Source organism: Necator americanus, chromosome III, assembly GCF_031761385.1.
Source record: "Necator americanus strain Aroian chromosome III, whole genome shotgun sequence".
In the NCBI taxonomy this organism is placed as follows: Eukaryota; Metazoa; Nematoda; class Chromadorea; order Rhabditida; family Ancylostomatidae; genus Necator; species Necator americanus.
Window position 1 is genome coordinate 16,377,561 of NC_087373.1, and position 27,942 is coordinate 16,405,502.

At 40.5% G+C, this 27,942-nt stretch overlaps 3 protein-coding genes across 4 annotated transcripts; 1 reads left to right on the forward strand and 2 right to left on the reverse strand.

Moving 5' to 3' along the window:
- Positions 1 to 75: 75 nt before the first annotated feature.
- Positions 76 to 750, forward strand: RB195_009782 (uncharacterized protein; the record flags this gene model as incomplete). Its single annotated transcript, XM_064190488.1, has 3 exons — positions 76 to 146; positions 514 to 543; positions 603 to 750. The coding sequence occupies 3 exons, from the start codon at positions 76 to 78 to the stop codon at positions 748 to 750; spliced, it is 249 nt and encodes an 82-aa protein (XP_064048071.1).
- A 1,587-nt stretch (positions 751 to 2,337) lies between these two features.
- Positions 2,338 to 13,604, reverse strand: RB195_009783 (uncharacterized protein; the record flags this gene model as incomplete). Of its 2 annotated transcripts, XM_064190490.1 has the most annotated exons (7): positions 2,338 to 2,371; positions 11,853 to 11,930; positions 11,993 to 12,332; positions 12,392 to 12,459; positions 12,756 to 12,877; positions 13,303 to 13,441; positions 13,519 to 13,604. In XM_064190490.1, 7 exons carry the CDS (start codon positions 13,602 to 13,604, stop codon positions 2,338 to 2,340), a joined length of 867 nt encoding a protein of 288 aa, XP_064048072.1. The 2 variants fall into 2 exon arrangements, with proteins under 2 accessions (XP_064048072.1, XP_064048073.1); XM_064190489.1 differs by lacking the exons at positions 2,338 to 2,371; positions 13,303 to 13,441; positions 13,519 to 13,604 and having other exon boundaries at positions 11,849 to 11,930; positions 12,756 to 12,799.
- A 4,653-nt stretch (positions 13,605 to 18,257) lies between these two features.
- RB195_009784 (uncharacterized protein) lies at positions 18,258 to 26,128 on the reverse strand (the record flags this gene model as incomplete). The annotated part of the gene is made up of 15 exons (XM_064190491.1): positions 18,258 to 18,352; positions 18,407 to 18,487; positions 18,561 to 18,752; positions 18,812 to 18,903; positions 19,539 to 19,635; positions 19,989 to 20,094; positions 20,822 to 20,907; positions 20,975 to 21,113; positions 22,723 to 22,784; positions 22,896 to 23,004; positions 23,091 to 23,164; positions 24,784 to 24,868; positions 24,934 to 25,043; positions 25,842 to 25,947; positions 26,060 to 26,128. 15 exons carry the CDS (start codon positions 26,126 to 26,128, stop codon positions 18,258 to 18,260), a joined length of 1,503 nt encoding a protein of 500 aa, XP_064048074.1.
- Between the last annotated feature and the right edge of the window lie 1,814 nt (positions 26,129 to 27,942).

Here is a 27,942-nt window from a genome sequence, read left to right on the forward strand (position 1 = left end):
AGAAGTTGTGCTCCTGAGTGGGTGTGGCCGGAGAGTTAGGGGTGTTGCCTAAGCCTCCTTGAGGGCGGATGAGAGATGACGACGGGTGAACGAACGCGAAGCACTGAAAGAAGTAGCGAAGTCAAAGCCGACCATCGTCAGAATCGGTTACTTAGCGATCGAATCTGTCCGCGAGCACAGAGAGGACCACGCATAGCAACGACCAGGATTCTCAATATTCAGTCGAGTTCGATTAATTTCTTGTGTTTCCAACGCATTCGAGACACTCTCAGCAAAATTATAACGCAGTCTTTTCTCCCTAAATGCCTGTACACACCTGAGTTGAAGTTTGAGCACTTATAACTTATTCGACAAAAGAAAGTTTTACAACTGGTTACATTCAAAAATGGGTATTGCGAGATCCTTCTAATCATTCATATGGATATCTTCCAGTCAAATATCTCCTAGCACCTAATGGTTGTTCCACTTAGCCTGGACGAGAACTCGTTAGTGTCTTAGCGAATAGTAGCCTAGGATAAAGGAAAGTGCAGTGATTCGACTCGAGTAAGTGAGTTTTCTTCCCTCGTACTACTGCTAGAGTAAATCTATTTGCGTTGTTACAGAGATCCTAAAAGTTCTAACACTCGTCCCGTCGTTCCTATTGGCATCGCATCCTTGTCTCTGAACAGCACTTCATCAGCATTCCTTTGCGTAACGTTATTTATGTGCCTTCGTTACCTCTTGTTTCATACTAATAATCAGTCATCGTAAGATTCAGTTAGTTATGATTTATGAACTTGCAGTTTTCTTGAATAGTAAACAGATACCTAAGTGAATAGAGAAATGAAATCGCTTGGCTCACTTATTAAGCAGTCGCAGGGATCGCAATGGTGGCTGATTCTTTTATGTCTTTCCACAAATTTGCTGGACAGGAAAAGTAAATGAAGGAACCGAAGAATAAAAGTAGTGAATAATAGTAGCGCAACAAGAGAGCAAATCAATTCCTTGTATTCAAATATTCGAATATATACGAATCAAAAAATATTACAGCCGTAAGGATGCGATTTCTATTTATTTTGTTAATCAGGTCCAAAATTTTGAAGCGGAGAGGAGCGTCCATAAGATCGTTGATAAACGTGATCCCAGCCCATGATCTATGAACTAAATCCGAATCATTTTACGACCAAAAAATATCAGTGAAGATTTTTAGATGGAACCTTTATTTGCCTGACGTTTCGGCTTCTTCGCCGTCTTCAGAGGCCTAAATAGAGGATGACTGGAAATAAAGGTTCCATCTAAAAACCTCGTATGCGCACTATAACAAAACACAAACAGAATATGCCGAGGTTTCAAGACAGAAGAACATTCGAACTATCAGTGAAGACATTTGTAAAATACTGAAGTTTCAAATCAGTTAGTGCGTTCATGCTCTCGAAAAAATTTGTGTGTTTGTTTATCAGACATTGTTTCCTTGTTTTTCCTACTTACTTTGCTTAAAAAAGCAGTAGTAGATTTGTGAAGATGTTTTCCCGAGTAAATCTAATAAGATTTGTGATTGCGGCTTCGGAAGAGATAAGTCTGCACAGGTACATATTGGGCAAAGCAGAACCATCAAATACTCCTTTTCGTGATTACATCAGTGATGGTTATTTCTCCTCCATATTAATACGTAGAATGTGAATAAATGGCGTTTTAGTACACTTCAATATGAATGGTTTCACTTGCTCTTGATTCATTCATCCTAATTTATTTAACTCACCTGTGATTTTTTGTCACCAGTCAAATTATTAGTCCATCTTAGAATAATGTTGTGTATATGTACGCAGCATTCGAAGAACTGCTTGAGTTTCTGACCGTCCCAAGATGTCAATTAGGAAACAGCAACTATGTTATGTCTTAATTACATATTGTCATAAAATCGGTGCAAGCAAATCATAAAACAACCGTCTCCTTCTAATAAAACCGAATTAAACTACTTAATCACTGGTTATATACTGTCCTTCTCGTAAACATAAATCGTTACTTATCTCTAATTGAATTTCTTTGATTGCATTTTCGAAGTGTTCCCTTTCTTAGGCTGCATTTGCAAAAATTCGAGATGTCCGGCTCCTTGCGTAGGTAAATAGGTTTCGAAAGTGGTTTTAACGAATCAGAGAAAAAACCCGAAAGATCTCTTGAAAATCAACAGTGTAGGCCTAAAGGTAACTAATTTTCAATTCTTGTAAGGGTGATGAAATAAGCTTCGAACGCTTTCGTTTCAACGCATTCCATTTTCTTCCGTATGGGTGTAAAGAAGTTTCTCGTAGTGCTTGAGCCTGAGTCCTCCGGATGTCAGTGAAGCCTTCGATTCTTGGATTTCTAGCGGATCTTCCGCGTTTTCGCTGTTCGCTTCCTGAAAAATGACTCGGCAACTCTTACTTAATAGCGCTACTTAATAGGGAACTCTACATTGGAAATTTCTTCAAACCACACATTTAAAACTGAAATTGTCATTTAGAAAAGCTAGTTAATGTGTTAACATTGCAGCTACACTGGCCCTGTGCTGCTTCATGGAATCCTTCTGGGACGTCAAAATCCGCCAAATCCACACTACAAGTACAACAAACATCCTTTCCCTTTCATTCCTGTCTTTTTTCGCTGCATTGACTTATTCATTTCGTTTCTTCTTGCTTTGAAGCCAAATTAGGCCATTACTTGTATAGAGGAATGACTGCTACCAAGATACTGTAGTTGGAGTCCTGAATGACTCGTAACTGTATACACATGCCAATGATTCGTCACTTATTTAGTTTTTTTTCTGAAACTGAGCAGTCGTACGAATCGCCATTTTTTAAAAAATGATTTCACAGCAAATGTACTTTGTGAACCGATCCACTGATCCATGATAACTAAATGGTAAGTAGGTTTATGCTGAAGGAAGTCACTCTCACTTGTTTACCAGCTGCTCGGGGCTACCACTGCTACATTCACTATTTCCCGTTCCCCTGTGCCACCCTGTATTTAGCCGTTGAAGTCGTCAGAGCACTTCATGAACTTCGAGTTAGTGGAATTCTTCCAGAATTGAAACTCAACGTCACTGGAATCATCAGCGTTTACCGCAAATTCACATCATTGCATCATAGCATTCCAAACACAATATGCGCAGATCTCTACTTATTAGCTATTTTTCGGCAATTTTCTGTCAGAAACCACAGCAAAACGTTTATGTTTTGATCTTATAATCTCTCAGGCTCAGTGGTTTATAAGAACATCTGCTGTTAGCTGTTTATCCCTTATTTCACTGTCGCTGACGATAAGCGCTAAAATAAAGATGGCCCGAGAGGTAGTGGACAGAAAAGTTTTTCTTCTACTTTTGGCTTGTAGATCGAAAATGATAAATTCACGAAAATGAGCAATCAAATGTGATATATTCTACTTCCACTGATTATTCACTGAATAATATTGAATTTGAATTGCACTGAATACAAAATTGTAAAATTTTCGAGTAGGAATAAGAAATCGGGAACAGCCACCAAAATGAATTCACTAAATTTTTAGCATTTGTTTACGGAAGTCGATGGTGTTTTTAAGGGACAAAGCGTGACTAGCGAAGGTGACAAATAGATGTATTATTGAAGATTAGCATACTTGTACTTGTGTAATTATGTGAATGCCGTGACTCAGAAAAATTCGTTCCTGGCCACAGAGCGAGTATTTCTCAACAACGTTCTCTCATGCCCGTGACCTATGTTCCTGTGACGGTGGTTTCTTGGTAGGTGTGCAAATTGGCGGACAAATTTCCAAAAGTACATGGAACTAAAAAGTTCTTGATAAGTGCCTTTGAAATGCGTTAACGCATTCAACTTCAATTCAGAATCTTTTTGAGGTTCATGACGTGTATGCATGTGGTTATGCAATGACTTGCGTATAAATACTTGAGTTGAATCCTAGCTGACGTATCAAGCCAACGTTTTTTCCTCACACGCAAATGGGTACCAGTTTACTGAAATCGGAGTGCAAAACGCCTGGTTGACGTACCAACGACGACTCCGAACCACCGAGAGAAGTCACATCTCACCACCATGTACAACCTCCAGTTTTTTCAACATTTTACAACTAAACATGAACGTAGAAAATGCTGTGGTGGTGTCATTTCCTGCTGAAGGGTTACGGCAGCAGCACGACTTATAAAAATTTCCGAAACATTTGTTCACCTCACCTTCAATTCATCCAGATTCATTTGGGCTTTCTTGGATGATTAAATGCAAGGAAGAGTCTGTTTTTTTCTTAGAATTTCGATTTTTCGTTTTCTTTTTTGAGAGCTAAAGAAGATTTCACTCCTGTAGCGCTAAAGAGGAGCGAGAAAGGAAGTGCACAGCGCAGTAGATAAGCATCCAAACGAACAAACATGATTAACAAATCCCCGTCCGAAGAATCTCTTCACGTGTAAAGTTAGAGAAGACAGGTGTACGGTAAAAAAACTGGATGGGTGGATTACGTCTTTCTCCCAAGCACACTTTTCCGCACACTTCATTCTGTTTTTTTTTTTTGAATGCAAATCTTGTTAGGGAATGCATTCATACAGCGCGAAGGCAGTGACGAGTAAAACGACATCAGCAGCTCGAAGACACTTTTATCGCTATGTTGAGAATAACAGGGCTAGACCACTTAAGGAAGGGCTAACGCATTAGAGCTGGAACCATCACCATGGAAGAACATGACAGCTGAGTGGACAAAGCACAACAATTGAGCCGATCTTATTCTACAGCCTTTTCCTTATTTTATGAAGAAGGGAGCATGATTTTCTGCCCTTGGGACGAAATGACTAAAGACACATGAGCTGTTCAGTTGTCGTGAAATGTATTCGATGCCCAGCAGAGGAAAAAAAAAACATAGGACACCGTTGGAGGAAGAAAAATGTGTGCAACAAACCTAACATAGGAGAAAAAATCCCGCAGAAAAAAATAATGTTAGAAATTGATTGTCTGATTGTTTTGGTTTGGGGATGTTTTCAAAAGCGCCCTGTCGTTCCGGTCCATTGAACGTTTAAGTTGCTGCGCTTTCCGACAAACAACAGGAAACAGTGCGATTAGGAGAATAAATGCCCAAATATTTCCGGAGCTGCTTTCATATAAGAAGAAGCATTTCTCCACTTAAAATTGAGCTAAAAATGACTTGTGAGGGATCTAAATTCGTGGTATTATTGGTGAGGGTTCAATTAAAGTAAGAAGCAAACGAATAACTGACAAATGAAACAAACAAAAAATTAAGCGAACACACGTTAAAAATCCAACAGGACCTAACGATAGCAATTAGTCTTTGGTAGAGTAACAGCTAAAGTTGAAGTTACAGTAGTAATTACAGCAATTAGTAGCAATCACATGGAAATTGCTGCAAAATACAACTACAAATTACAGTGTTGGGAGTTTCTGTTTTCAGTTTTCCCCGATCAAACACCCTCTTGAGCTTACCTTCTACTTAGTAATAGGAGTAAGTAATAGATCGGATCGAACTACACTTGAAAACTTCAAGTGTTCTACACAGTTTTTCTCGCTTCAAGAGATCACCCCACGAATCTGGGGTGGTACGGGTTTCAGGTGGGTTATGCCTATACGGGGTTGTAGATTATGAGAAGGATTTCTAATTGCTGTAAAAAAGGCCTGCCGGGGCGCTATTTTCCACAACGACTTCGATTGGAGCGCGCCAGCCTTGTGCGGTGCCGCATCTTCCGGCCCGTTTTTTACGGCAATTAGGAAGAAATGGACGGAATCATCCTCTTTTCCATAATCTACTCCCTTATCAAAATACTCCACCTGAAATCTGCACCACCCCAGATTCGTGGGATGATGCCTTTAAGCAAAATGGAACTCTGACGTGTGCGTTGGTTTGCAAATTATATCGCTACCTGAGAAAAATTTCTTTGTTGTTCTCGGACATCAGGTGTCAATGGGAAGCTAAACTGCACTGCTACATACTACTAAGTAGTGGAAAGGTTTTGGAGGTATTTTTTCCCAGAAAAGAAGAGTATTATCTGGTGCTGCCATCGAATACCGCTACGAAATAAAGCAAGTTTCTTCCTTGAAAAAAAAAAACTTTCAAAAGCGGAACTGTCACATCGGACGATTTTGCACCTCTCTTTTCACACATGGCACTGCAAGCAGACATGAATGTATCACAAGAGTATGTCTATTGAGTTAATTTGGCTTATATTCACATTACACAGGAATATTGGATGAAATGCATGCACTTTGACTAGATGTGTATAATTGACGTTTTCTGTAACTCGTCCGGTCGATGGTAACAGAAATGAATGATTTCATCCAATATTTTAATTTTTAATTTCACTATCGCTAAGGAAACTGAAACCTTCTGACTAAACTTTGTCAAAGCTTCCAGAATTTCGGAATCTATCTTCGAATAGTTCACATGTACCGAATTATAATGGAAGAAAATACCGGACGAGGAACAAAAATTGCATCACATCGAGAAAAACAGTTTCAAAGGCTCAAATGTGAATCAAATGAGCCATCCTTTAGGTCTCTGCATTGACACCGTCATTAAATGAAAAAGCGAGGTTTGGGGCAGGACAAAAAGCATCGAATGACGCCATGCGTTGCCTGGACACACTGGTGGCGGGAAACATCGTTTGGATACTTTCATTGATCAACAGCTAGTCCAGACGGTGGCCTTGCACAGGTGAATAAAATCGTTCTGGAACATTTCTAGTTCTTCGTGAAAGCGCTTAATTTCAAACAAAGAGCAGAGTCTGCGATATTAATGGAGACAGGCAGAAGATCCACTCCGTTTCCGATGCATAGAAAAAAGTTAGGGAGCAGTTTTAGTTTGCTAGTGCACAATCCATACACTATGGGTAGTTGTTGTGTATGGAAACCAGCAATTACGAGCAAATCGAATTTCGTGCTGTACCTGCTGTTTTGCTGCAGAGCTCTTTCTTCCTAACTGGGAACCGATGCTAGCTATGCTCCGAAATGTCGCTTGCTGAAGGAAAACTAAGATGTTCATGTCGAAAAGGAAAAAAGTCATCTTCAAACGCAACATCTGAGAAGTACTGGATGCGTCATTATTTTCTTTCTCATCAACGAGCGAGAACGAGTGAGATGTTCCTCTACTTTGATGACGATGAACAAAAAGTTTCCTTTTCTTTGTTTCTTAGATCCTCATTCCTTAATCGTCTCGACAATTCACTGCAGCGAGAAAACGGCGGGATCGAGACCTATTCGTTCACTTGCCTCAGTCGTAGTTCACCTTACCAAAACTTTATTTCTTCTCCTCTGATAAAGAAAATTAGGGTGAACTGTCGTTGAGGACAGACAAAAGGATGATGAGTACCTCATAATTTCTCATAGTATAAGAAATCAACTTTTTGAGGAAACCAAAGGTTTCTGGTTTTTTAATTATTTTTTCCTGCTCTCGTTTGTCTCTCATTTTCAATTTTCATGATGACGGCCAAGCAGACGGCAGTGGAATTCCACATTTCCTCACCTTCTTACTTCTCACCTCCGTGCTGATGGCTGAAAAAAGACGATGATGATTAGAAATTAAAGTTTTTTGCATTTTTCAAGTAATCTTTACTGTTTTCTTTGTTAATGTCGGTAAAAATAGATAATTGGACGCTTTAAAAAAATGAAGAGATCACAAACATGAGCGATCTCGCAAACCTTACAGTTTTTGGGAAAAACTTCCAGCAATAACCAGTAACATTTCTTGTAGTTCTCTCGGTTTAATGAATACAAGGCCTTAATTAATGAGAAGTCTTAAGCGACCCGAAGCTTTTTGATAGCTCAAAAAATTGTTTCAAAAAACAAAAAAAAATGATTGAAAACTGAAAACACTTAAATTTCTTGAAAAAAGAGTGTTTGCAGAAATTCTGTGCTACTGGCAAGGCGTACCAGAAGTTCTGCGCTCAGACCAAAGTTCGCTGTAATGGAGGTCTTTCTTTGAGTTTATGTGTTCATTCTTGCGAAATCCTTGCGTATTTTAAATCAGCCTGAAAACTCCTAGTGGTAATAGTTTGGATCTAGATCAAGCTTAAACATGACTAGCAGTCGCTTCTAGTACTTCGTATTTGGAAGATTCCGTTCTAAATGTAGTTTCGGCCGTGCAGCCAACAGTACCCACACTTCTCCACTTGCATATTTCAAATTTTTTTCAGTACGTTATTTTTACATTTTGCAAGAAAAGATCTGCCTTTCTTCTAAAATAACAAACGTAAAATAAAAACATTTTTGTGAATTTTTAGTGACCAGACCAGTGCACGTTTGGTGGATCATTCTGAGCCAAGTCTTTTCCAATAAACGATGTCTGTTGTTAATGTTGAGCTGCATATAAATTTCCATGAAATTCAATTTCCTTAACAGTGATTTGTTCTGGAAGGAACTGGGCATGTTTTTTTTTTGTTCAGTTCCCACCACCATATGGAGCAGAACGTGGGTTCCACTGTGGATTTTCAATCCACTGGAAGCGAACTCATAGGTGCTGTTTTCAAAACTCCATCAAACAAATGAAAAATCGGTTAACACTCCATCCAAGAGATGTGCTGCGAACAAAGTCTTTGGATCCAGTTGATGTAAACAATGTTTCAGAAGAGAAGTTTACCAGAACTTTTTCCACACGAAATAGATGAATTTTACGTTTTATGGAGGAGTCAGACAGTAAAACAAATAACTTATTTCTTTTCATCTCTGAGAAGAACAGTAAATTTATCGGCAACGTCACAGTAGATATTAGTTCAATAAGAAGGTTCTCACTAGTGGGAAAAAGCAGTGGGTGGAGAGCATAGCAACCACGTGTGACGGTGAAGACAAAAAAATTCCATGCAAAATTCCATGGCATTTTCTTATGACCGGGATCTGATATCTCAAATCAGCAGTTCCGTCGCGCATAACTGACAGGTGAACCTGTACGCATTCCATAAGTCACACTTCGACTCTCAAATATAAGTTGTGGAAAAGAGGAAAATATTGCAATATCTCGCTTTTGTACAGTTATTTGCGACGTAACTGTTGGCTAAACCTGCAGGTTACGTACAGTGTCGACCGAATGAATTCTTTTTTGAATGGCCTGCAGAGACAGGTCTCAACTATGAGGAGACGAGAATAAAACACAGTACTTTCTGGTATTCTTGAAAAATCGCAGCACTTCCTTTTCCCCGTAAGTTTTAATCAGGCTCTCTAGACGTTCTTTGCAAATGAGATCCCTTCCAGTTTGTTATGATCAGTTTCTATGAAAAAAAAACAAACTTGAACAAAAAGGTCGAGAAGGACAATGAGGAGAAGTGGAAGTTAGAGTCAGCGATATGTTCGCTGCTTATCCTCGAAGCGTTAGAAGCGATCCATGTGCAGAATGTTTGACAGCGAGATGATCGAAGATGTCACATCACATCGCTGTTCCACAACCTCAAAACAGGAAATACAGCCTCCTTCGCGTCATGTTCGCTCGTCTTGTTAGAGCTTCTCGAATTCAAAGAGGAAATCTCCGGGACTGGAATAATTATAGACCTCTATGGCGTGCAGTTGGGACACGACCGTCTCAAAAGGTACATCTCACTCTCCCTTCTCATTATCACTAATATAGTCGCTCATGTGGTAACTAAAAACAAGATAAAATAAATAAAATGCTAAAAAAAAATGAAAGGACTAATTAACGTGTAAAATAAAATAATGTAGTGATCAATAAGTATAAAAAGTGAAATGAATACAGATCAGTAAAAAATAAGTTCAAGCATTCATGCGAAAGAGAAGATTTGAGCTGACTTTGCCGTTGAACATTGATCCTCATTGGAAACGAGTGCAGGTCTGGGCGGATTTTACCAGATTGAAGTGAACATTTATAATTTGTGGTCGAAATAGCATTCTGAAGAGAACGATTTGCGCTATAAAACAGGTAAGCTATCCACCTTAGATGCGCTCTGGGTTTCTGGAATTTTGCTAAGAAAAAGTTGGGAATTTTGGCAATCTCCCAGCTTCTCTCAACTAACTTCTTAACTAATGAAAAGAAAAGCAAGAAAGGTTTTTAATAAGTATGTGCTAAATTACTGGCCTAGATGCGATCGCACACTTTGACGGGCAGTAAGAAATCGGAATTTTCGCTCCTGCGCTACTACATCAGTGTGATTTGAAGGCATCATCCCACGAATCTGAGGTGGTACGGATTTCAGGTGGAGTATGCGTATACGGGATGGGAGACTATGGAGAGGGGGGTGATTCCGTCCATTTCTTCCTAATTGCCGTAAAAAACGTCCCGGAAGATACGGCTTCAGGCGTACTGGCGCACTATTTTCTACAGGAAGTTCGACTGGAGCGCGCCAGCGTTGTGCGGCGCCGCATCTTCGGGGCCGTTTTTTTTACGGCAATTAGGAAGAAATGGACGGAATCACACCCCTCTCCATAGTCTCCCTTCCCGTATACGAATACTCCACCTGAAATCTGCACCACCTCAGATCCTTGGGGTGATGTCTTTAAAAAAAACGTTGTCATCTACGTGGACGGTCAACTGGACATTTTTATATCTGGTAGGTCTTTTCATCTTTTATCTTATTAAAAGTTGCTGGGAGAAATCCAAAAACATGAGCAAAAATTCCCAACTAAAAAGTGTGGCTGGAGTTATTCAATCCAGTCGGGATGCGCCACCACGTTCACTTCAATTCAGAATCGCTTTAGGTTTACGAACGCTTGTGTAGCCTATAAAGTGACTAGCGAGGGCCACCCAATGTGTCAAATCATTGTTTTTATCCTCCCAGACAACGCTGCTACTAATTTATCGACTGCGAAGGTATCAAAGGCGTGGTGAGCACTACGACGGATTCGAACCTCCGATCGATCGTGCAGACAGCGGAACCTCTAGCCGACTGAGCTACAAACGCCCTTTTCTCAAATAGGTTCGAATTGTAGGAAAGGTGGAAACACATAATTCTGCTCATATATAGGCAAACTATATGAATACGGTAAACTGAACTGTGTGGGATTGTCTGTGAACGACGATTACTAAGTAACTCGTGGGGCCTACATTTCACTAATTCTACCTTTATTTCCAGTTGCAGATCTTTTTTCGCCTAGTGATAACCTCAAGATTTCTTTTTTGGGTGCTTGTTTGGGTGTTGTTATTAAAAGCCACCCTTACTACATGAGAAATGTACTACTTTAATGCTGCGAAAAGCTGAGTCCTACGCTGTGCTTCTCGCCTAAGAACAAGCAATCACAATAAACAGGCTTCAATCTTCAATATACTGGATTGACTGTAGCGAAGGAGTGATGAAGCAGTGTGCAAGCTGTGAAGGAAATGAAGTCTACTAATAGCAATCAATACGGAGTCATCTCCGTTTTGCTCTATTCCTCTCAAATAAAATGACTAGACAAAAATTTGTGAAATGCATTTTGAACACTTTACTTCCCATTTTGGGCGGTACAACGCAGTCGGCAACAAATTTCGCTGTGGCTGCAGCATGATCGATAGGAGGTTCCGGTCGATCATGCTCATTGTACAGGCGTTTTACGCTTTCGTGAACTTTAAATGATGTTGGGACATTTTTTGAACCTGAAAATTGAAAACTATGAGGAAGAGCACAACCTAGAGGATATTTGGTCCTAAAAGAATGGATCTACCACGCTCCCTGTCGGCACCAGAAGTCCTCTGCGTTTTGTGGGTGACAACATTTCATCTATGAATTGTAGTATATGCATGAGTTGTGTTCCAGTCGAGTGGTGTTCTTATACACAAAGCACCTCCGTGGCCATAATTATAAAATAAAAACATACTGCTCAAACTGCTGCCATATACCGCCATCAGCAGCACACCATGCGTCGCAAGGAGTGCAATGCATCAGAGGCCCGACGCTCACCACATATCCTCTACAGATGCTCGCACCTTTTAATCACCTCTGGCTGCTGAAGTGAGTGGCGTTATTTCCATAGTTCCGTCGTCTGCATTCGCCGCCGACTCTGTTTCCAGTGTTCCTAAACACATAAATATAAAATAAAGGCAGGATTTCCGCGTATCTCAGTTTCTTCCAACTCACACGTCAACTCTTCTTTGAAGCTGAAAGGGATCTATGTGAAACGTGATGTGATGCTGCTGCGATGCTACGCACATGCAAGCGCATACACGCACATACGTTACAATCATTACCATCGACTTCACTCTTTCGAGGACAGCCAGATTTTTCTTTGCTTCACGATCCACGTACTTCTTTAGTCGTGCAAACTGCTGCCATATACCGCCATCTGCGGCACACCATGCGTCGTAAGGACCGTAGGCCATCGGACGAGCAAAAATGTAGCTATCGTTGTAGCTGAGTGCTCGATTTAACGGTTTGTGGCCTTCATAGGCGAGTGGTCGCGATGCAACGACGTGCTTCGCTAAAGTCTGCCATTATAGTGGGTAGCGCTACCCGCTGTAGTGGCGACACTGCATGTACCTGGTAGAATCGCACATTCCCCATCGAAACCTGGCATTTGCTGGTTCCTATCCTGTCTGATCTCTTGACTGCAAGTGCCACAATGACTCACTGCACAAATCTAATCGCGGCATATTTTTTCGGTTCATGTAAGCGTCGTTGCGGCAATTGTTTGTCGTGTTGCAGGAGATATTCAAATTGACGCAATCGGAATTGGGAAAAAATCTCTCCAGCAGCCTTTGAATCGCGGCAATGTTCGACTGAACAAAGTAAAAAAAAATACGGCTGATCGGACTTCTTGATACTCGCTATACGGATTTCGTCAAGCTCGGCCATATGAAAACGAGCCGCCAGTGAATGTGTGGACCTGTACAAACACACTCACTGTTCAAGCATTCGTGTGTACATTGCAACCAGCAGCAACGACATATTATCGATGAGAGCGTCATCGTCTTCGTCATCAATAATATTTCGCTCTGCTGGTTGGAATATTTTTTCCGCTCTTCCCTTTACATACCAAGCTATGAAACGCGGTTTGCGGTTCAACGACACCTTCAACCATTTACAGCATGCCACGCTTACGGCCACATTTACGGCATTTACTCAGTAATCACCCAGTAATCTTTCATTACACCATTTCATCTCCTTATCGATGTCTTTTGAAGATGTCAATTTCTGTCAGCTTGCTGTCAGGCGGATCATATACAAAGCCGTGCACCATCTTGTAGGCGCACTCGTTCCTCGCAGTATTGCACTGCACAATGTAGGCCATAATAGCTCTAAAGCTTAATTCAATTATATTACAAATAGTTGTGTCCATCACGCTAAACTATACTTCGTAATTTGTACGCACTCAATAAAATAGTTGTATTCTATTCGCTCAAGGTTATTGCTATCAGCAAATTCGGCGTATTTCTCATCGATTTCAGCACTCGGTCATGTGTGACGATCAAGGTAGCTGCGCAGTACAATGGCTCTGCAAATTCAGTGATGTCCGACCACGCTAGTTGTAAGAGCACGTATGTAGTGCTTTCGTTCTCTTCACTTTGAGCAAACGTTCCTGACCAACATCTTAAACGAAATTGGAAAGACGAGTTGCCACCTGGTCAACTCAAGCTAAAGAGCAAGCGGCTGCGCGGACAGACTACCGCTTACCAGTATGGATGCCCAGGATGAGGAAGTTGTACCACATGCTCAACGCTTTAATGAACACCTTCCTCGTTGATGCTGACATCTGGGCCTGTTTCTTTGTGTCGAAGAACGGTAGAAGTATAGCGGATAAAAAGACCGCATCGTCCGCCGTGATCAAGTCTAAAAAGATGTTGTGGTGTTGCTTGCCTGCAGTTGATGGAGTGCTAATTGTGTGTACTGTGCGTGTCACCCACCAACCACATCATTGAACTTAGCACCATACCCCTGTCTTGCTCTTATCACAACTAACACGAAAACGCATATACAAGAGCGGTCAAAAATCAATTGACAAACTTTTTTTTTGAGGGTTTCTCTCCTGAGAATTAGTGAACCGTCCACAATTTAGCAATAACTATAATTCTTTAGAGTTTTTCACTCCAGAAAAGAATACCAAGAATAATACTATGGTAACAATAACAAAATAACAGTCTAAGTACATTGTTGCGAAACCTTTAGCGTCAATAACAGCATGGCATCTTCGTGGCAATGTGTCCAACAAATTGCCAAGGCAAGATGGTGGGATAGCCTTCTTGTGTTTTCAAGCTGACCAGATTTTTCAGTAGAATTCCTTCCTCAATCTCCATATTTGGTGCCCTTTACCATTTAAAATTCACCGTTTGAAATTCATCTACCGGTGGCATCAGGCGGCCAATATAGCAAAAAAAAATATCTGACATAAACAATATTTGTGTTCGTGCAGTAAAAAACAAGAGTCTTCAGAAGAAACCTACCAGACAAATTACTTCGCCCTCCCAAATTAGGGCACAAACTGGCGGGCCTGTTCCCTCCCAGGTTCCGTCGAGGGCTGCGAATCTTCAATAAATACAAGACTTGTTGACGGAGTCAATGTAATCTTTCATTTGAAAACAAGAAAAACGAGATCAGCAATGGTTTCATAACTTGTTGTGATGCTATCCAATTATTGATGTTGTCTGCGACACTTTTTGTTTTTAATCCATTCCAATTTTCGTGAGGTGGCTGCTTCCTGATATCCTTAATAAAGACGACAATGTTTTGACTAGGTGGAAATAGCTTATCATCTGAAAAGAAGAAATTGTAGCGTCATAGTATTTTTCGATAGTATTCAAAATATGTTTATGCTTGCTGTTTTTCGTTTTTGTTCGTTCCCTTTTTCGTTTTTCTTATGTTTAATTTCGCCTGATGAGTTTTTGTTCTATCGTTTGTTTTGCTGCAGAGCCTACAAACCGAAATCTTGAGTAAGAGACACACAGGCGATAAAACTATAGTTTTCATCAAGCAGTAGTAAACAAAGCAAACGAAAAACAAAACAAAAACAGCAAACGGCAACGAAAACAAAAACAACACAAAATTAAGACGAGAAGGACACAACATCGCTAAAGGCAAGTCAAAAGTGCGCGATGTAATGATTCCTAGTTGAGACTTAGAAGGAAGAAGAATATATAAAGTCATGAGGACCTAGAGACGACAAAAAAAGGAAGGAAGGAGAAAAACAAGCAAAAACAACAAGAAAGAATGTGACAGTGCGACGGATATCGATCTTGTGATTGCGCAACTGTGCTCAGCCATATTTCGCAATTGCAAAATCAGAGATCATAGGGGTTTGCTAAATAATATCTCTACTACAATACCTACTATTTACTAGAATCGCTTCTATATAGAATATACCCAAGATCTCAAGCTTAGTAGCTGTTAAAACGACAACAACGTGGCAATAAGACGGATTTACTTCGTGGAAACACTGTGAAAGCTTTCGTAAACCTATTCCGGAAAGTGCAACGGAAAAGTCAACATCTCATTTTGCCAGCATTTTAATGGGACTTGTTTGTTATTTTTATAGTGTAGCTAGCGGAACGGGGCCCTTCAATCTGGCATGCTCAATTTTTTACTTACTGAGGCATCGGCGACATATTTGCGCATTCTTACGGAACTTGAGCTCGTACCCATCAAATTTCATTATATACACGTCTAGACTGCTGAAAACGATATAATATCAAAATCTCCATCTTTTAGATTTGCTTCCAAAACTCTACCTCATCTACAAAACTTTGGGTCAGCGGTGTGTCGAACCTGGACAGTCACACTATGATACTATCAAAACAGAGTGTTAATTTTTTCCTCTGCTCTTCCAAGAATAGGTTAACGAACGCTTTCACAGTGTTTTCATGATGTGATTCCGTCGTTTTGCATGTTGTTGGTGATTTAAAAGAGACTAATTTTGAGATTTTGCTCGATATTCTAGTACAAATATTATTTGGCATTCTCTTATGTTTCCATTATTTCGCAATTGTCAAGTACATGGATCACATTGTTTCTCTACATCTTACTCTCAGCTAGTAACATCACGTACTTTTCACTTGTCTTTAGTGGTGTTTTATACTTCAATCCTTTTGTGTTGTAGTCGTTGGTGTTTGTTATTTTTGGTTATTTTGTTCAAATTTGCTTGATGAGAAACATTGTTTCATAGTGCTTTTGATGCAATTCAACTCTTTTTGTTGTTTTCTGTTTCTCGTTTCTGTTTGTTTTCTTTTCTGTTTTTCTTTTGTTTATTTCTGCCTAGTGAAAATTATTGCTCTGTCGTTTATTTCTCTGTTATTTGTCCAAGATTTCAGCTTCCAGGCCCTTCAGCAAGACAAGCTATAGAACTACCTCTCCCTAATTAATTAACTCCCATTAATTCTCCTTGATGAGAGGCAACAAGACAAGCTACCTCTCATCAAGGAGAATTAATGGGAAGGAAAAACGAAAAAGAAAACGAACGAAAACAAAAAACAGCCAACAACATCCGCCGCACGACAACTTGAATGGAATCCGTTCTGCTTCAGTTCCTACACAGTTTTCGTGCACATGCTCATATAATTGAGTGGAAGGACAGTAACGAAGGTAAGGAAAGAAAGAAAGAAATGAGTCTCGTAATTTCACCAAATGTCTTATACTTATTAAATTCTGTTTTCTTTCCGGTTGGAAGAAGTATGCCGATAACCCCTTGAACCTCTGAAGGAAATTACGTGTTCAAGATCATCCGCTGTTGGGAAACAGGGCGACCTCTTTGTGTTCGTATTAAAGAACATCTAAATGGGATGAAACATTAAAACGCACTAACCCCTCTCGGAGCTCACCGTAGACAATGTCATGAAAATGCGCCTTTCTTCATAGCTGCCACAGTCCTATCGTACGAACCCAAATTGTGGACCGCGAAACCTTGGAGATGTTTTGGATAAGCGCTAAACGTCCAAAAATGAATGGAAAGAAGGACTGCATAGCCATGACCTACGAGCTGGCTTCTTATAAAGAACTTTGCAGGTTTTGATCTATTGAAGTCGCATCCTAACCGGTAAATTATTGGAACGATTTTATCACGCGAAGGTCCGCTAATATCACAAAACGCAGTTACTTAGGTAAGCACAACGATTTGAGCTCTTTTGGTTTCGGTTTTGGACGTAGCATGTTAGGGAATGATGACTTGTTCTTAATGAGGCATTTGAGAGGATATATTAGAAATGATCTGACTTTCCTGGCTCTGACGAAGGTGACGACGCCGAAACATTAGCCGTAATTTTTTTTTCAACAATCTTGGCTCTTGCTTCAATTTGACAATCGGCAAGTTGCAATTTCAATGCCAAGATTTAAGGAAGGTCGAACTTTCGCGCTTCTGAATGATGTGCCAGCAAACTGTGTTTGACTTGTAAAAGAAGCCCTTTCCTTGAAACAGAAGATCATCTAAGAAAGGCAATCCATCCAGTTTCTCCGCCGCTGTTAAAATACCACGTCGCTCCGAACTTCATTTCCAACAAGCAACTGTACGAAACACGCGGACTCAAGAAGCGACACCGGGAAGCGAGAGAAATCGAGCAACTTTTACTTCAAACGGCATTTAAGACAAAACAAGATCAACTGTATTCGATGTTGTTAAAGTGTGCTTGTAGACAAAAGAGTTGTAAACGATTCGTGGCCGGCAACCTTTGGAGGAGAATCGTGGGTGAGTCAAGAATTATTTGTGATATTATTCGCTCTAATGCCAAGTAGACTACAAGGGAAATTCAATCGGTTACTGTATCGAGAACGGGACCAAAAACAGTCTTTATGAGTTGCAGCAAGCCCCAGTAGTCCTTGACCATTCTTCAAAAAAAAAAAAAAAAAGATTTAAAAAGAAATACACCCTCGTGTTTCTGCTATAGGCATTGCACCTCTTTCGAACAAAGCGGTGTCAGTTTTGGATCTGGAACCAAGTTTCTCACCTGTCCAATCGATTGGACCCAGGGTTGTACGAAAGATAGTGGGCAGCATGCAATATGTGCAATATGTCCTACGTTGTACATCATCAGTATCACGCGTGTTTAACGCGTATTCCAAGAAAAGAAAAAATATTTTTCAAAGCTACACATCACATTTCTAATGTGAACCTCCAAAATTAGAAAACTGACCTACAATTAGATTTAACGGAAATGTCAGTCCAGTGAAGAATTTTGAGACATATGGTCATCAGATGATTTGCTCAATCAGACTAGCATATACGGTTCTCAAGGTTGAAGTGTTCTAACATCAAAACAAAAACTATCATAACGCAATTTGCCGTTACTCGGCAACTGATCCTACACACGGCAATTTTTTGAGCAAGCTATGAATACACCCTTCAGATACTAGTTTCGCTGCATTGAGCAAATTGTGGCAAATGTTTATTAGTAATAGTTCACAACCAGTGATTACTGTAAAAATTCTATCGTTTTAGGACTATGTAACTCGATGCAGATGCCGACGACGAACCTTTTGAGCTTGATGACGCCTTCTGGGAGTTCTCTAGTGTCTGCTCACCTAAACAATTCTCAGTACATTAATTTTACAGTGAAACAAACATTTTAGTCGTACCGTTGTTGTCTTTGACCATAGAGAACGAATTCACTTTGGTTTGATCACCGTTCGCTGAGACACCTCCGTTTACTGAGATATCTAAAGCAGAAGCAAGCCTACATTTACGTGTTCTAGATGAAGTACGTGAAAAACTGGGGGCATTGTTCCTCACTTCTCAACTCATTCCACTGTTTGAGGATAAGACCAGCATTTGTCAGTACCTGGCTGTCTCCATTACCTCCACCCCAAGCTTCCATCTTTGCATTTCCACCGGTTCCAGAGCCACCATCTATGTCCAGCAAAACATTACCGCTCATCCCATTCACTTCACCATGAGCTACACCATTGGATAATGCGCTTCCCGCTTAAATGAAATACCCTCAGGTGAATACCAGACTCAAAGGTTTTCCTCGTGATCATCACCATATGTGTTCGAAATGTCCGCATTGGCTCCAATAGAAAGGCTCGAATTGGTGCCATTCGATATCGCTTGCCCGTCTCCGTTGACAACTATTCTGAATCACGCAACTATTCCCAAAGAAAGGCTTCTGGTACAGTGGATAAGCTGCGCTCACGAAAGGCAAACACGTTCATACTAATTCAAGACTTTCGTATCGTTCACTTCTCAACTTACACGTAAATATTACAGTAACTTCCGATATATGGTTGAAAACTCCGGCTTTGAACTTGTTTACTGTATATTAAACAACTAACTCAGTTATATATTGAGGAACTTTCTTAAATGCACCATATGGTTCAACCATAATAAACAAAGTTAGACAACTATTTGTTGGTGATTAGGTGGTGATTAGGTGGCAAAAAATCAACAATAGCAAATGTTTGTGTTTTCGTTCATATTATTATCAACAATAATATGAAGGGCAACACAAGCACAGTGATAAAATAATAAGGATGTTGCTCCAGGAAATTGAAGAATAAGTATTTATGCAGGCAGACGAAGGTGCCAATATTAAGGGAACTGCCAGTGCTAGTGCAAATTTTTCATTGCATATTTATTCATTTATGGGTAAACAGTTAGTACTTTCGTCTCCTCTGTGTAGATGTTATAAAATATGTTATGTTAAAAGTTATGTGTTGTTGTTACGTTAAAATCTGTATGTGAACAAATTAACTATGAACGCATACTTACTGTGCAGTTCCATCATTTCTGTACTTGGTATCCACCGCTAATGAAGCATTTGAATTTTCTGTTCCTTCTCCGTATACGACGCCATTGCCTATTGCCACTGGAAATGATAGAATGACTGGATGAACGAAAATGAACCACTTGAATGTGTAAAAATCTTAAAATACTAAGAGCAACCTAGTAAAGCAGTTGTTTTTGCTGCAACTAAAGAGCGCAGTGAATTCTGCACTTGGAAAAGTACAAGCGACAGAATGAAAATGAGATCCCAAGCTTTCCGCTGAATGGTGAACTCAGTGTGGCTCTAGCAATTAACTGACGAAATAGCAAAATAACTGCGAGCCAGGCAGCTTGAACTTATCAGTGTTCTTTTGAGAGGTGTGCGGAAGCTTCAGCTCAGTGTGCTTTCGGTAAATGCAAAAGAGAGGTGCACTCAATCGGTTACCCTCAACCAACCTGATCCTCCTTCATTGTCGCTAATACGGAGGCCGTTTTGCACAGTCATGTGCTTATTGGTTCCTTCTCCAGTCGCATTCGTTTTTACTCTGCCACCACTGCCACCCTATGAAATTACCACTCTTAAGAAGACGTACTTACAATTCCTTAGCAGTCCTTATTCTTGATAGTTTTCAACTAGGTTCTCCCATAAATTCTCCATAAATTCTCTCACTGATTTACTCCTAATTTGTATATTTGGAGTAACTTCTGAGAAATCCAGTCTGACTTTTAGCATCTTTTGCGGCTTAAAATGCGATTAACAGGGAAGCATATGAAGCAATTTCGATGTACGAATTCAACATACACGGTACTGCAGCGGCGTTAGGGAGAATTACAGTAGCGTCAAAACGACATGAAGCGCGGTGCAGTTGCGTAAGAAGCGCAGCTGGCACATCGGCTGGAATCCATGTGGGACCATCGCGTACCGCAGCAATGGATTGTGCTAGCCAGCGTTCCACTACAATCCTAACCCGCTACTCTCCGCCGCGCTGCTCCGAGTACAGCAGGTTACGCGACTGCACTGGTCTTCATTTCGTTTTGACTGTACTATTTCTTTGTATGAAACATATTTTGAACTCGAGAAATATGTTGGCTATCCAATGCGAAGGAAATATCTATTCTACATTAAAACGGGTCAATAATGCTAGTAAAACCGCGAATGGAGGTAACGATACTTTCTGATAATTAGGTATAAAAATAGAAATGTACTTTATAATTCTGAAGTGTTGATAATAGTTCTCAGGCAACCATCTACTTTGCATGGCTAAAAATAATAGTTAGATGCAGCTCACGTCAGTGTTAAAACCAGTGTCCGCACTCAGATTAATCGAACTACTTCCATCTGTGTGTACCTTGGAGTCGGCAAAAGAGCTTACGCCTAAACAGAAACGTTTCAATTGATCACAAGAACATTACTTTAAAAGAAGAAGACATTCACGACATACTTGAATTCCTAGTGATGCTGCTGCTCTGAATATTTGTTGCTCCAACCAAAGTACTGTTTCCGCTTACACCTTCTACATTCCCATACATGTTGCCAGCCAAATCGTGCTGACCTCCGTTCATATTTGCGCTGCCGTTCACCTAGAAGGTCACATTAGCCAGAAATTGATGGGATTATTCAAGAAACCAACACAGTAGGATGAGAAAAATAGTAAAATAAGAAAAATTAGGGTCTTCAAACAGAGAGACGTGTAATAAGATGCCCTATGTGTTTCATTACTTGTAACCATCAGGGGAACTGGTATGTTTTCCAGACGGATACACGCACTGATTGGCGATTTTCTAGAAGAATTTTAGTTTTTGAAAGTCGCAAACGCATACTAGGGCTTCCAATTTGTTTATTTTTACGTTACGTTCGATTTCTTTTGTTAACTAAAAAAAGCGTTCTCGTTCCTTCGCGAGGATCGTATCCCAGCTACACTCTTGATCTCGAGAGTAAATGCCGATGCAAAGTTCCTCAGGCGTTCTACTGAAATCAATTCTAAAATTGCCAACAACGATCTTGTAGATGGTATGACCTTCCCCGTAAACTTCTCTGAGTATATGTCGAAGGCTTCGACTTCGTCTTCGTCGTAACCTGTTTTTAGAGCGTAAGCGACGCTTAGTATTGATCTTCATCTTCCCACTGGTAAACGTCCCACTGCCCCTTTGACGCATGTCTCTAGGAACAGTTCTTCGTCACTGTAATATGCGTACAGTGGGTGGCGTGGTCAATAGTCAGTCGGACGACATCGTATTTAATCTTGCTGGCTTGCATCATCAGACCTTCAATGGCTGCTTCCGGTGCAAGCGCACGTGCGGTGTGTCCACGGATCGTCCTCCTAGTCTTATTCCATTTCTCCATATTCTAAATGACTTCTCCAATCCCGCACTTCCCTACTCCGCCATGACAAGCGTTCCTATGAAGTCAGGAGGCTCTTTCTTATTACTGGTCGTGCGTTTAATTTCAAAACTGATGGGCACTGTGCAAGCCTTTCGTCGCAAGATTTCTGAGGTTTTCGCGTTTTCCCAGAATGGATGGCTTCATTGGATGCGACTCCTAACCGCCTTCCTTGCACCTCTCAGTAACTTAATCGCAGCCTTTCGACCTATTATGAGTGAACAACTGAAGCGGGAGGTTCCCTCTATCCACCTTATCAGGCCAGAGTCAGGGTCGCTTTTTCGTCCGCGGCCAGCACCTTACCCTCCATCTGAGGATTCGCCACGTAGCCCCTGACTGTGAGGAAAAACCGAGGACGCTTAATGGGCTCCTTTACTAAGGCAAGAAGCACTGCGATCTCTCTGGGAACATCTCTCACGTGGCACAGAAAATGTCACTTCTCCATGCGAAATGTTAATAACAACAGAGTGCCCCACTACACACCATAGAGGATGACACACTACTTCTAAATGTACTTAACGTGATAGTCTCGACGCTTCCGCCGGTTAGAGGTTAGAAGAGCAGCGGTGGGGGTGGCTCAATTTTTTTGGTAGTCCTTTTTTTTACTGAAGGACTATTATCAAAAATCTTTTCGATTCGACCATTGCAGTTTTTGTCACAAGGATAATGCCAATTTGTGAGTAAAGAATCCCGAGCACCTGTAAAGTTGTGATCTGTCTTCAAAATGTGTACACCTCTTAATTTTTTTGTTAAAAGTGTCAGTAAAATTAACACAGGTTTCTTGTGGGGTTTGCTTTTAGTATCACTTACCTCCGTGTTGATGTGACCGTTATCAGTGTTCACTCCCGATACGAGTCCACTTACTCCCACACCTTCAACAGAAACTCTCCATTATTTTCTTCTTAATTTATCAACAAAAAAAAACTCTAGATGATACATTCACAAAAACTAAAGCCTGAAGACAGCCTCGAAATATTACGCACCATCGTAGGCATTTCCTGCACCTATGTCGAGGTTTGCTTGAGCGTTTCCGATACCTTCAGCAGCAGCTGATCCAATAACGTGGACGAGGATATTCTCCCATGTCAGCTCCTACAAAGTTTGGAAAAAACGTGCAACATCACTCTCGACAACGGACAAAGTGCTCAAAATACACTGAAGAACATTCATGTGCCGACCTGTTTCGAAAGTGCTTTCGCCAGTGAGGCTAAGGAACCAGTCGCTCCAGCTGACGCCATGGCGCTGTGACCACCTAATGAAGACTTGTTGCTAATTTACAACTTAGTCCTATCATCTGAATGCTGTCATTCCCTTAATACCATGTGACCTGGTACTTCTTGAAATATTTTATAGGTAAACCGAGAGAAAAGATGGTTGTTTGAATGGTGGGGTTCGTCAAACTTGAGTTTGAGTTTAGGCTGTGATCATCGCATTTCGTGCCCTGCTTCGGCGCACGCGATAGATGGTAGTTGAATGTGAAGTCACTGGGCTTAGTTTCAATGAAATCCATCCAACTCTGTAAAGGTGGAGGTGTTTTGAATACGTTCTGCCACCGCAGAAAAGTTTATTCATGGATAACGCTTCACACGGAGGCTTAGAAGCGTTCCAGCACTGATATTCATTTATCCGAAGAACGATCCCGCTACAGAGTACTTAAAGTGTTGTGGCGAGTCTACGCCACTGTTGATGGTGGTGAGGGTGGTGATGATTCTTTTTCCATCTTATTTATCCACCGTATGGGTTACAGGCACTGAACGCCGTAGGCTAGAAAAATAACTTCGTACTTCACTTCAGGATATTCCTGCGCTTCATTTTTTCAATATGGCGTTCAACCAAGATAACAAGAAACTGACGATACTGCTATCTTTCCATCAACGGCTATGGTAGATCGTTATGGGTGCAGATCATGAGAATGAGCGCCATCACGCACAATTCTTCATAAATATCTTGAACAACGACGCGGAAAGCTGCCTCGTCGATCAAGGATCATCTCCTACGAGGCACCCAACAACGAGTCATACGCGCGATCGTTTCCGCGACGCCTACGTCTGCGAACGGGCAGTCGTTCAACTGCTGGCGCTGTCCCACGGTCGCTGGCAGCCGCGGCGCGTATGTTCGCATAGTGACGTGCTGTTGGTTCCTCGTAGTGAAATTTGGTCGACAACGCCGTTAATCCCGCACTTGTGATCTGTACCCCTCATCCTGGCCTTCCTCGAAGAGATCCATACAACGTCAATTTCGTGGTACGGTGCCTTCAGGTATACTTTATAGACAGACAAACTTGCCATAAGCATACATCATTTGATCAATTTTTTAGCCACAAAACTCAATAAAAGAGCATCGAGGAAGGATATAATGGGCACACAGAATCCGGAGAAACACTGGTCATTTTGATGCGCCTGAGTCGAAGTCACTTAAAAAAGTTCAGTAGTTTCTGATCGACCATGATTTGCCTCAACTGGTACTTAGCAAAAATACATCACATCATCCATGACCTCCATAAATTCATCTACAGTAAAGATGTTCAACGCCTTTTCTACTGCAAGGTGTAAGTAGCGAAATAACAAGGAAATTCTGCTATTAGAAGTCAGAAAAGACTAATCCCGTTTTCTTTTTTATAATTATATATTTATTTTTTATAGAGTATCATTTGTGGATTTTAGATGTCTCAGAGACATAGAGATAAGAGATGTGAGAATTTCGAAAAGGCGGAACAGGACTAAATGTCTTGCTGATTAATCAAGATCGATAGCCTCAAAGAATTATTAGAATAGAATCAAAGAAAAAGACTATTCCGATTTCGCTCCTTCATCCTTGTTTTCTTTATGTCGGTTTATGATTTTTTCTGAGACACCGAAAAGGCGTACTTACTGTAAGGACTTTGCATCCCGTAGTGGGACATTACAGATCCTCCGTTAGCTTGTACTGATGTGTCACCTCGTCCCGTTGCCTCTCCCTGTAAATTTACCTCTGTGTTATCGAGAATTCTCTTCTCAAAGCATGCCCGATATCATCAAGGACCTTTTGCATAGAAGAAACGCTCCTGTTGTTGTCCTGAGCTGCAGCTGCCACATCAGATGCCGAGGACGTGTTTTGGCCTTTTGATTCCACATTTCCGGTAGCAAGTATACCTGCAGAAGACTGACAATTATTTCTTTCCTCAAACTCCACGACAATTATAGAGAAAAGCGATAAATTGGGTGATATAAGGAAATAGCCTAAAAACAGGTGTCAGGTTGGCCATGGAAGAGTATGCAGCAAATAGTTCACACAAATTAGAATTCACTAATTGATCTGCTGACAGACAAATCAGATGGTTACTGCACATTTCATGAAAACTAATAGTCGACAAGTTGTAGGAAACGTATGTAGGGCCGTGAATGACCGAATACAGCGCATGGTTGTTCTCTCGGAACAATTTTTTCTACGAAAAAGAGTTTAATCCGCTACGTTAAACGTTAAACAGATATCAACAACTTTTTGGCGATTCATACAGTAAAAGATAAGAAAAATATTGCTGACGACTTGAATGAAACAATGAAAAGACACTACATAACTTCATCCTTATGAAAGTTATGAAAGGAATCTAATCCTATTTCATTACTTCGTTTTCGATTTCTTCTTTTTCATTTATGAATTTGGACTAAATACTTTGCTAAAGTGAAAGTTTAAAAAAAATCAAAAGAAAACCCGAGCACTTTAAATACAGTTTACACAAACCGCTACTTAGACAGTTAGATTGAAATAAAGATGAAATTTTAAAATTTCAATCAAGTTGGATGAAAATACAGAAGTAATAAGGACTCATAAAGACGCTAGAACTTTGTTACCAGCCAAAAGAACTCGGGAAATTTAGTGGACAAAAAAATCGTCCCTGGCTTTTTTTTTCGTGGGCTGTGCCAGAAGTAAGAAAACGGAGTGAATCTTACTAGAGCTCCCAATCTGCCCTACAGCTTGGTTCTGTATAGCCGAGAAGTCAGCACCGATGGCATTGCCTGACGAAGAAATGTTCAAGGCGACAGTTCCATCAGAATTCTGAAAAACGAGAACTTTTCGGTAGTTAAGCATCAATTAAAGCGCACATAATGACATCACAATCTCCACCCGCTTCGGGGAATTTCATTATGCTCTGCAGCTACCAATTCACCTTGACAACGTGAGCTGTAGCATTCGTTAGCACATTGTCTCCTTGCCCTTCCGTGTTCGAGTTTGACATCAAAGCTAAAACATGGAGATAGACGTGTAGCCAGCACTTTGCGAAAGCTGCACTTTTAAATCAGCCAGATGGACTTTCAGATGCTTTTTTTCGACAAGGTTAATCTCCACAGCGAAGTTTTCGTGCTAACCGTGGGGAATTACAGCTGGTGCTAGATTAGCATTAGCATTTCAGCGACCGGTTCACATTGAAACCTGTTTTTCGCAAACACAAAGAGATCGAATTGTAGTCACCTAAAGGTTAAATCAAAGTAAACATAGTACACTGACAGGTATTTTACATAAGAACCTTTTCAACTATTTCTGAACCCCTGGAGGTATATAAAACAGAAGTTTAAGACCGCTCCTCCATGGAATGTGAGTGGTCACATTAAATGTCAGTCTGTGAAAAATTTTAATCACATTTTAGTAAAGGGAAGCTTTTCCGTCTTACTCCATCCGCATCTGTAGTGTATTTGATTAAAACAGAGGTACTTTGCATAACATGTGTCTGTATTCTGATTAATCAACAAGAAAAAAGAAAAAAATAAAAAAAGCTCTAGAACCGTTAAGAGGTAAAAAATTAATTTTTCTCTGACCTTCTACCTATGTACATGCTGGGAGGGGTACCGCAGTGATAAGATAGAGAGGAAATAAAAAGAATAAACATTGAAAATCAAAACTCTACTATAGATGAACCTTGCGTTTCGTGAACGATTTTCAAAGAACTCGAGGTACCTGTGCCAATTTGTCTCCTTATTCTGGTCTTCATCACTATCGAAGCATTGCTTGGAACAAGAAAGGCGACTAGTAAGAGGAGTAGGCGCATCGTTTACTCGCGAGAAACTGAAGACAGCGAAGAGTTTACAGATACAGAGATAATACTCCAGAGAATTCCAGAAATAGAATATGACTAGATCCAGTTACAAATGAAGGTCATGACCTCAGTAGTCCTGAAGCGTGCTAAGAGCCACTTAGGCCTAAGTTTTTGTTGCTTCACTATGACTTAGAAAGAACACCACCAAGAGGATCCTGTAAGCGTTTCACGCTCTGAAACAAATGAACAGTTTGGTCGACCGGGAATCTGCCAAATCGACCAATTATGCGATATCACTGTAGAGCACGGATTAACGGAATGCGGTGTGAAGCGAGAGGAGATCAACGATTGCAACGATTGCAAAAGGTGAGAACAAACTTTCCATATTCCGTTACGCCTAACCTCTCGGAAGGACGCTTAGGAAGTTTCAGTGACTCTATTTATTCTTCTGGGGTTCAGAATAGTAGAAAATGTTCGCATTTACGTCTACCACCACCGCAGTTTACGATTTTGAATATTTAGTAGTAGTTTTGACAGGGAAACTAGCTGAACTCATATCTGACCAACACTCTATAAGAATACTACGCTAAGATCGGAGGATCAAGCAATACATTTGCTTGAAATTCGTTAAAAGTTCACAATGAACCTAATAAAAAGAGCCAAATTTTATACTACGGCTTCCATTTTTCGAAATAATTAGATATTTCCGCTTATAAGAAGATTTTGTAATCTTCTTAAGGTCAATTAATATGCAATTTGGCTAACACTTTATGTACGTACAATCGAGTGAAAAATATGAGACATGTGCTTCATTTGCACAATCACTACGGGTTTGCTAATGTTTGTTAATGAATTGGCTAGTTATTGGTGGAAAACTACTGCAAGTTACGCAGGCAGCCAATGATTCTTCCACCAGCGGTTATAATTTTGGACCGGAATATAAATACACGTTATAATTCTGCATGGTAGGTGCTCATCTGGATCTCCACACGGAAAAGACTTCCGTGAACTTTGCAGTG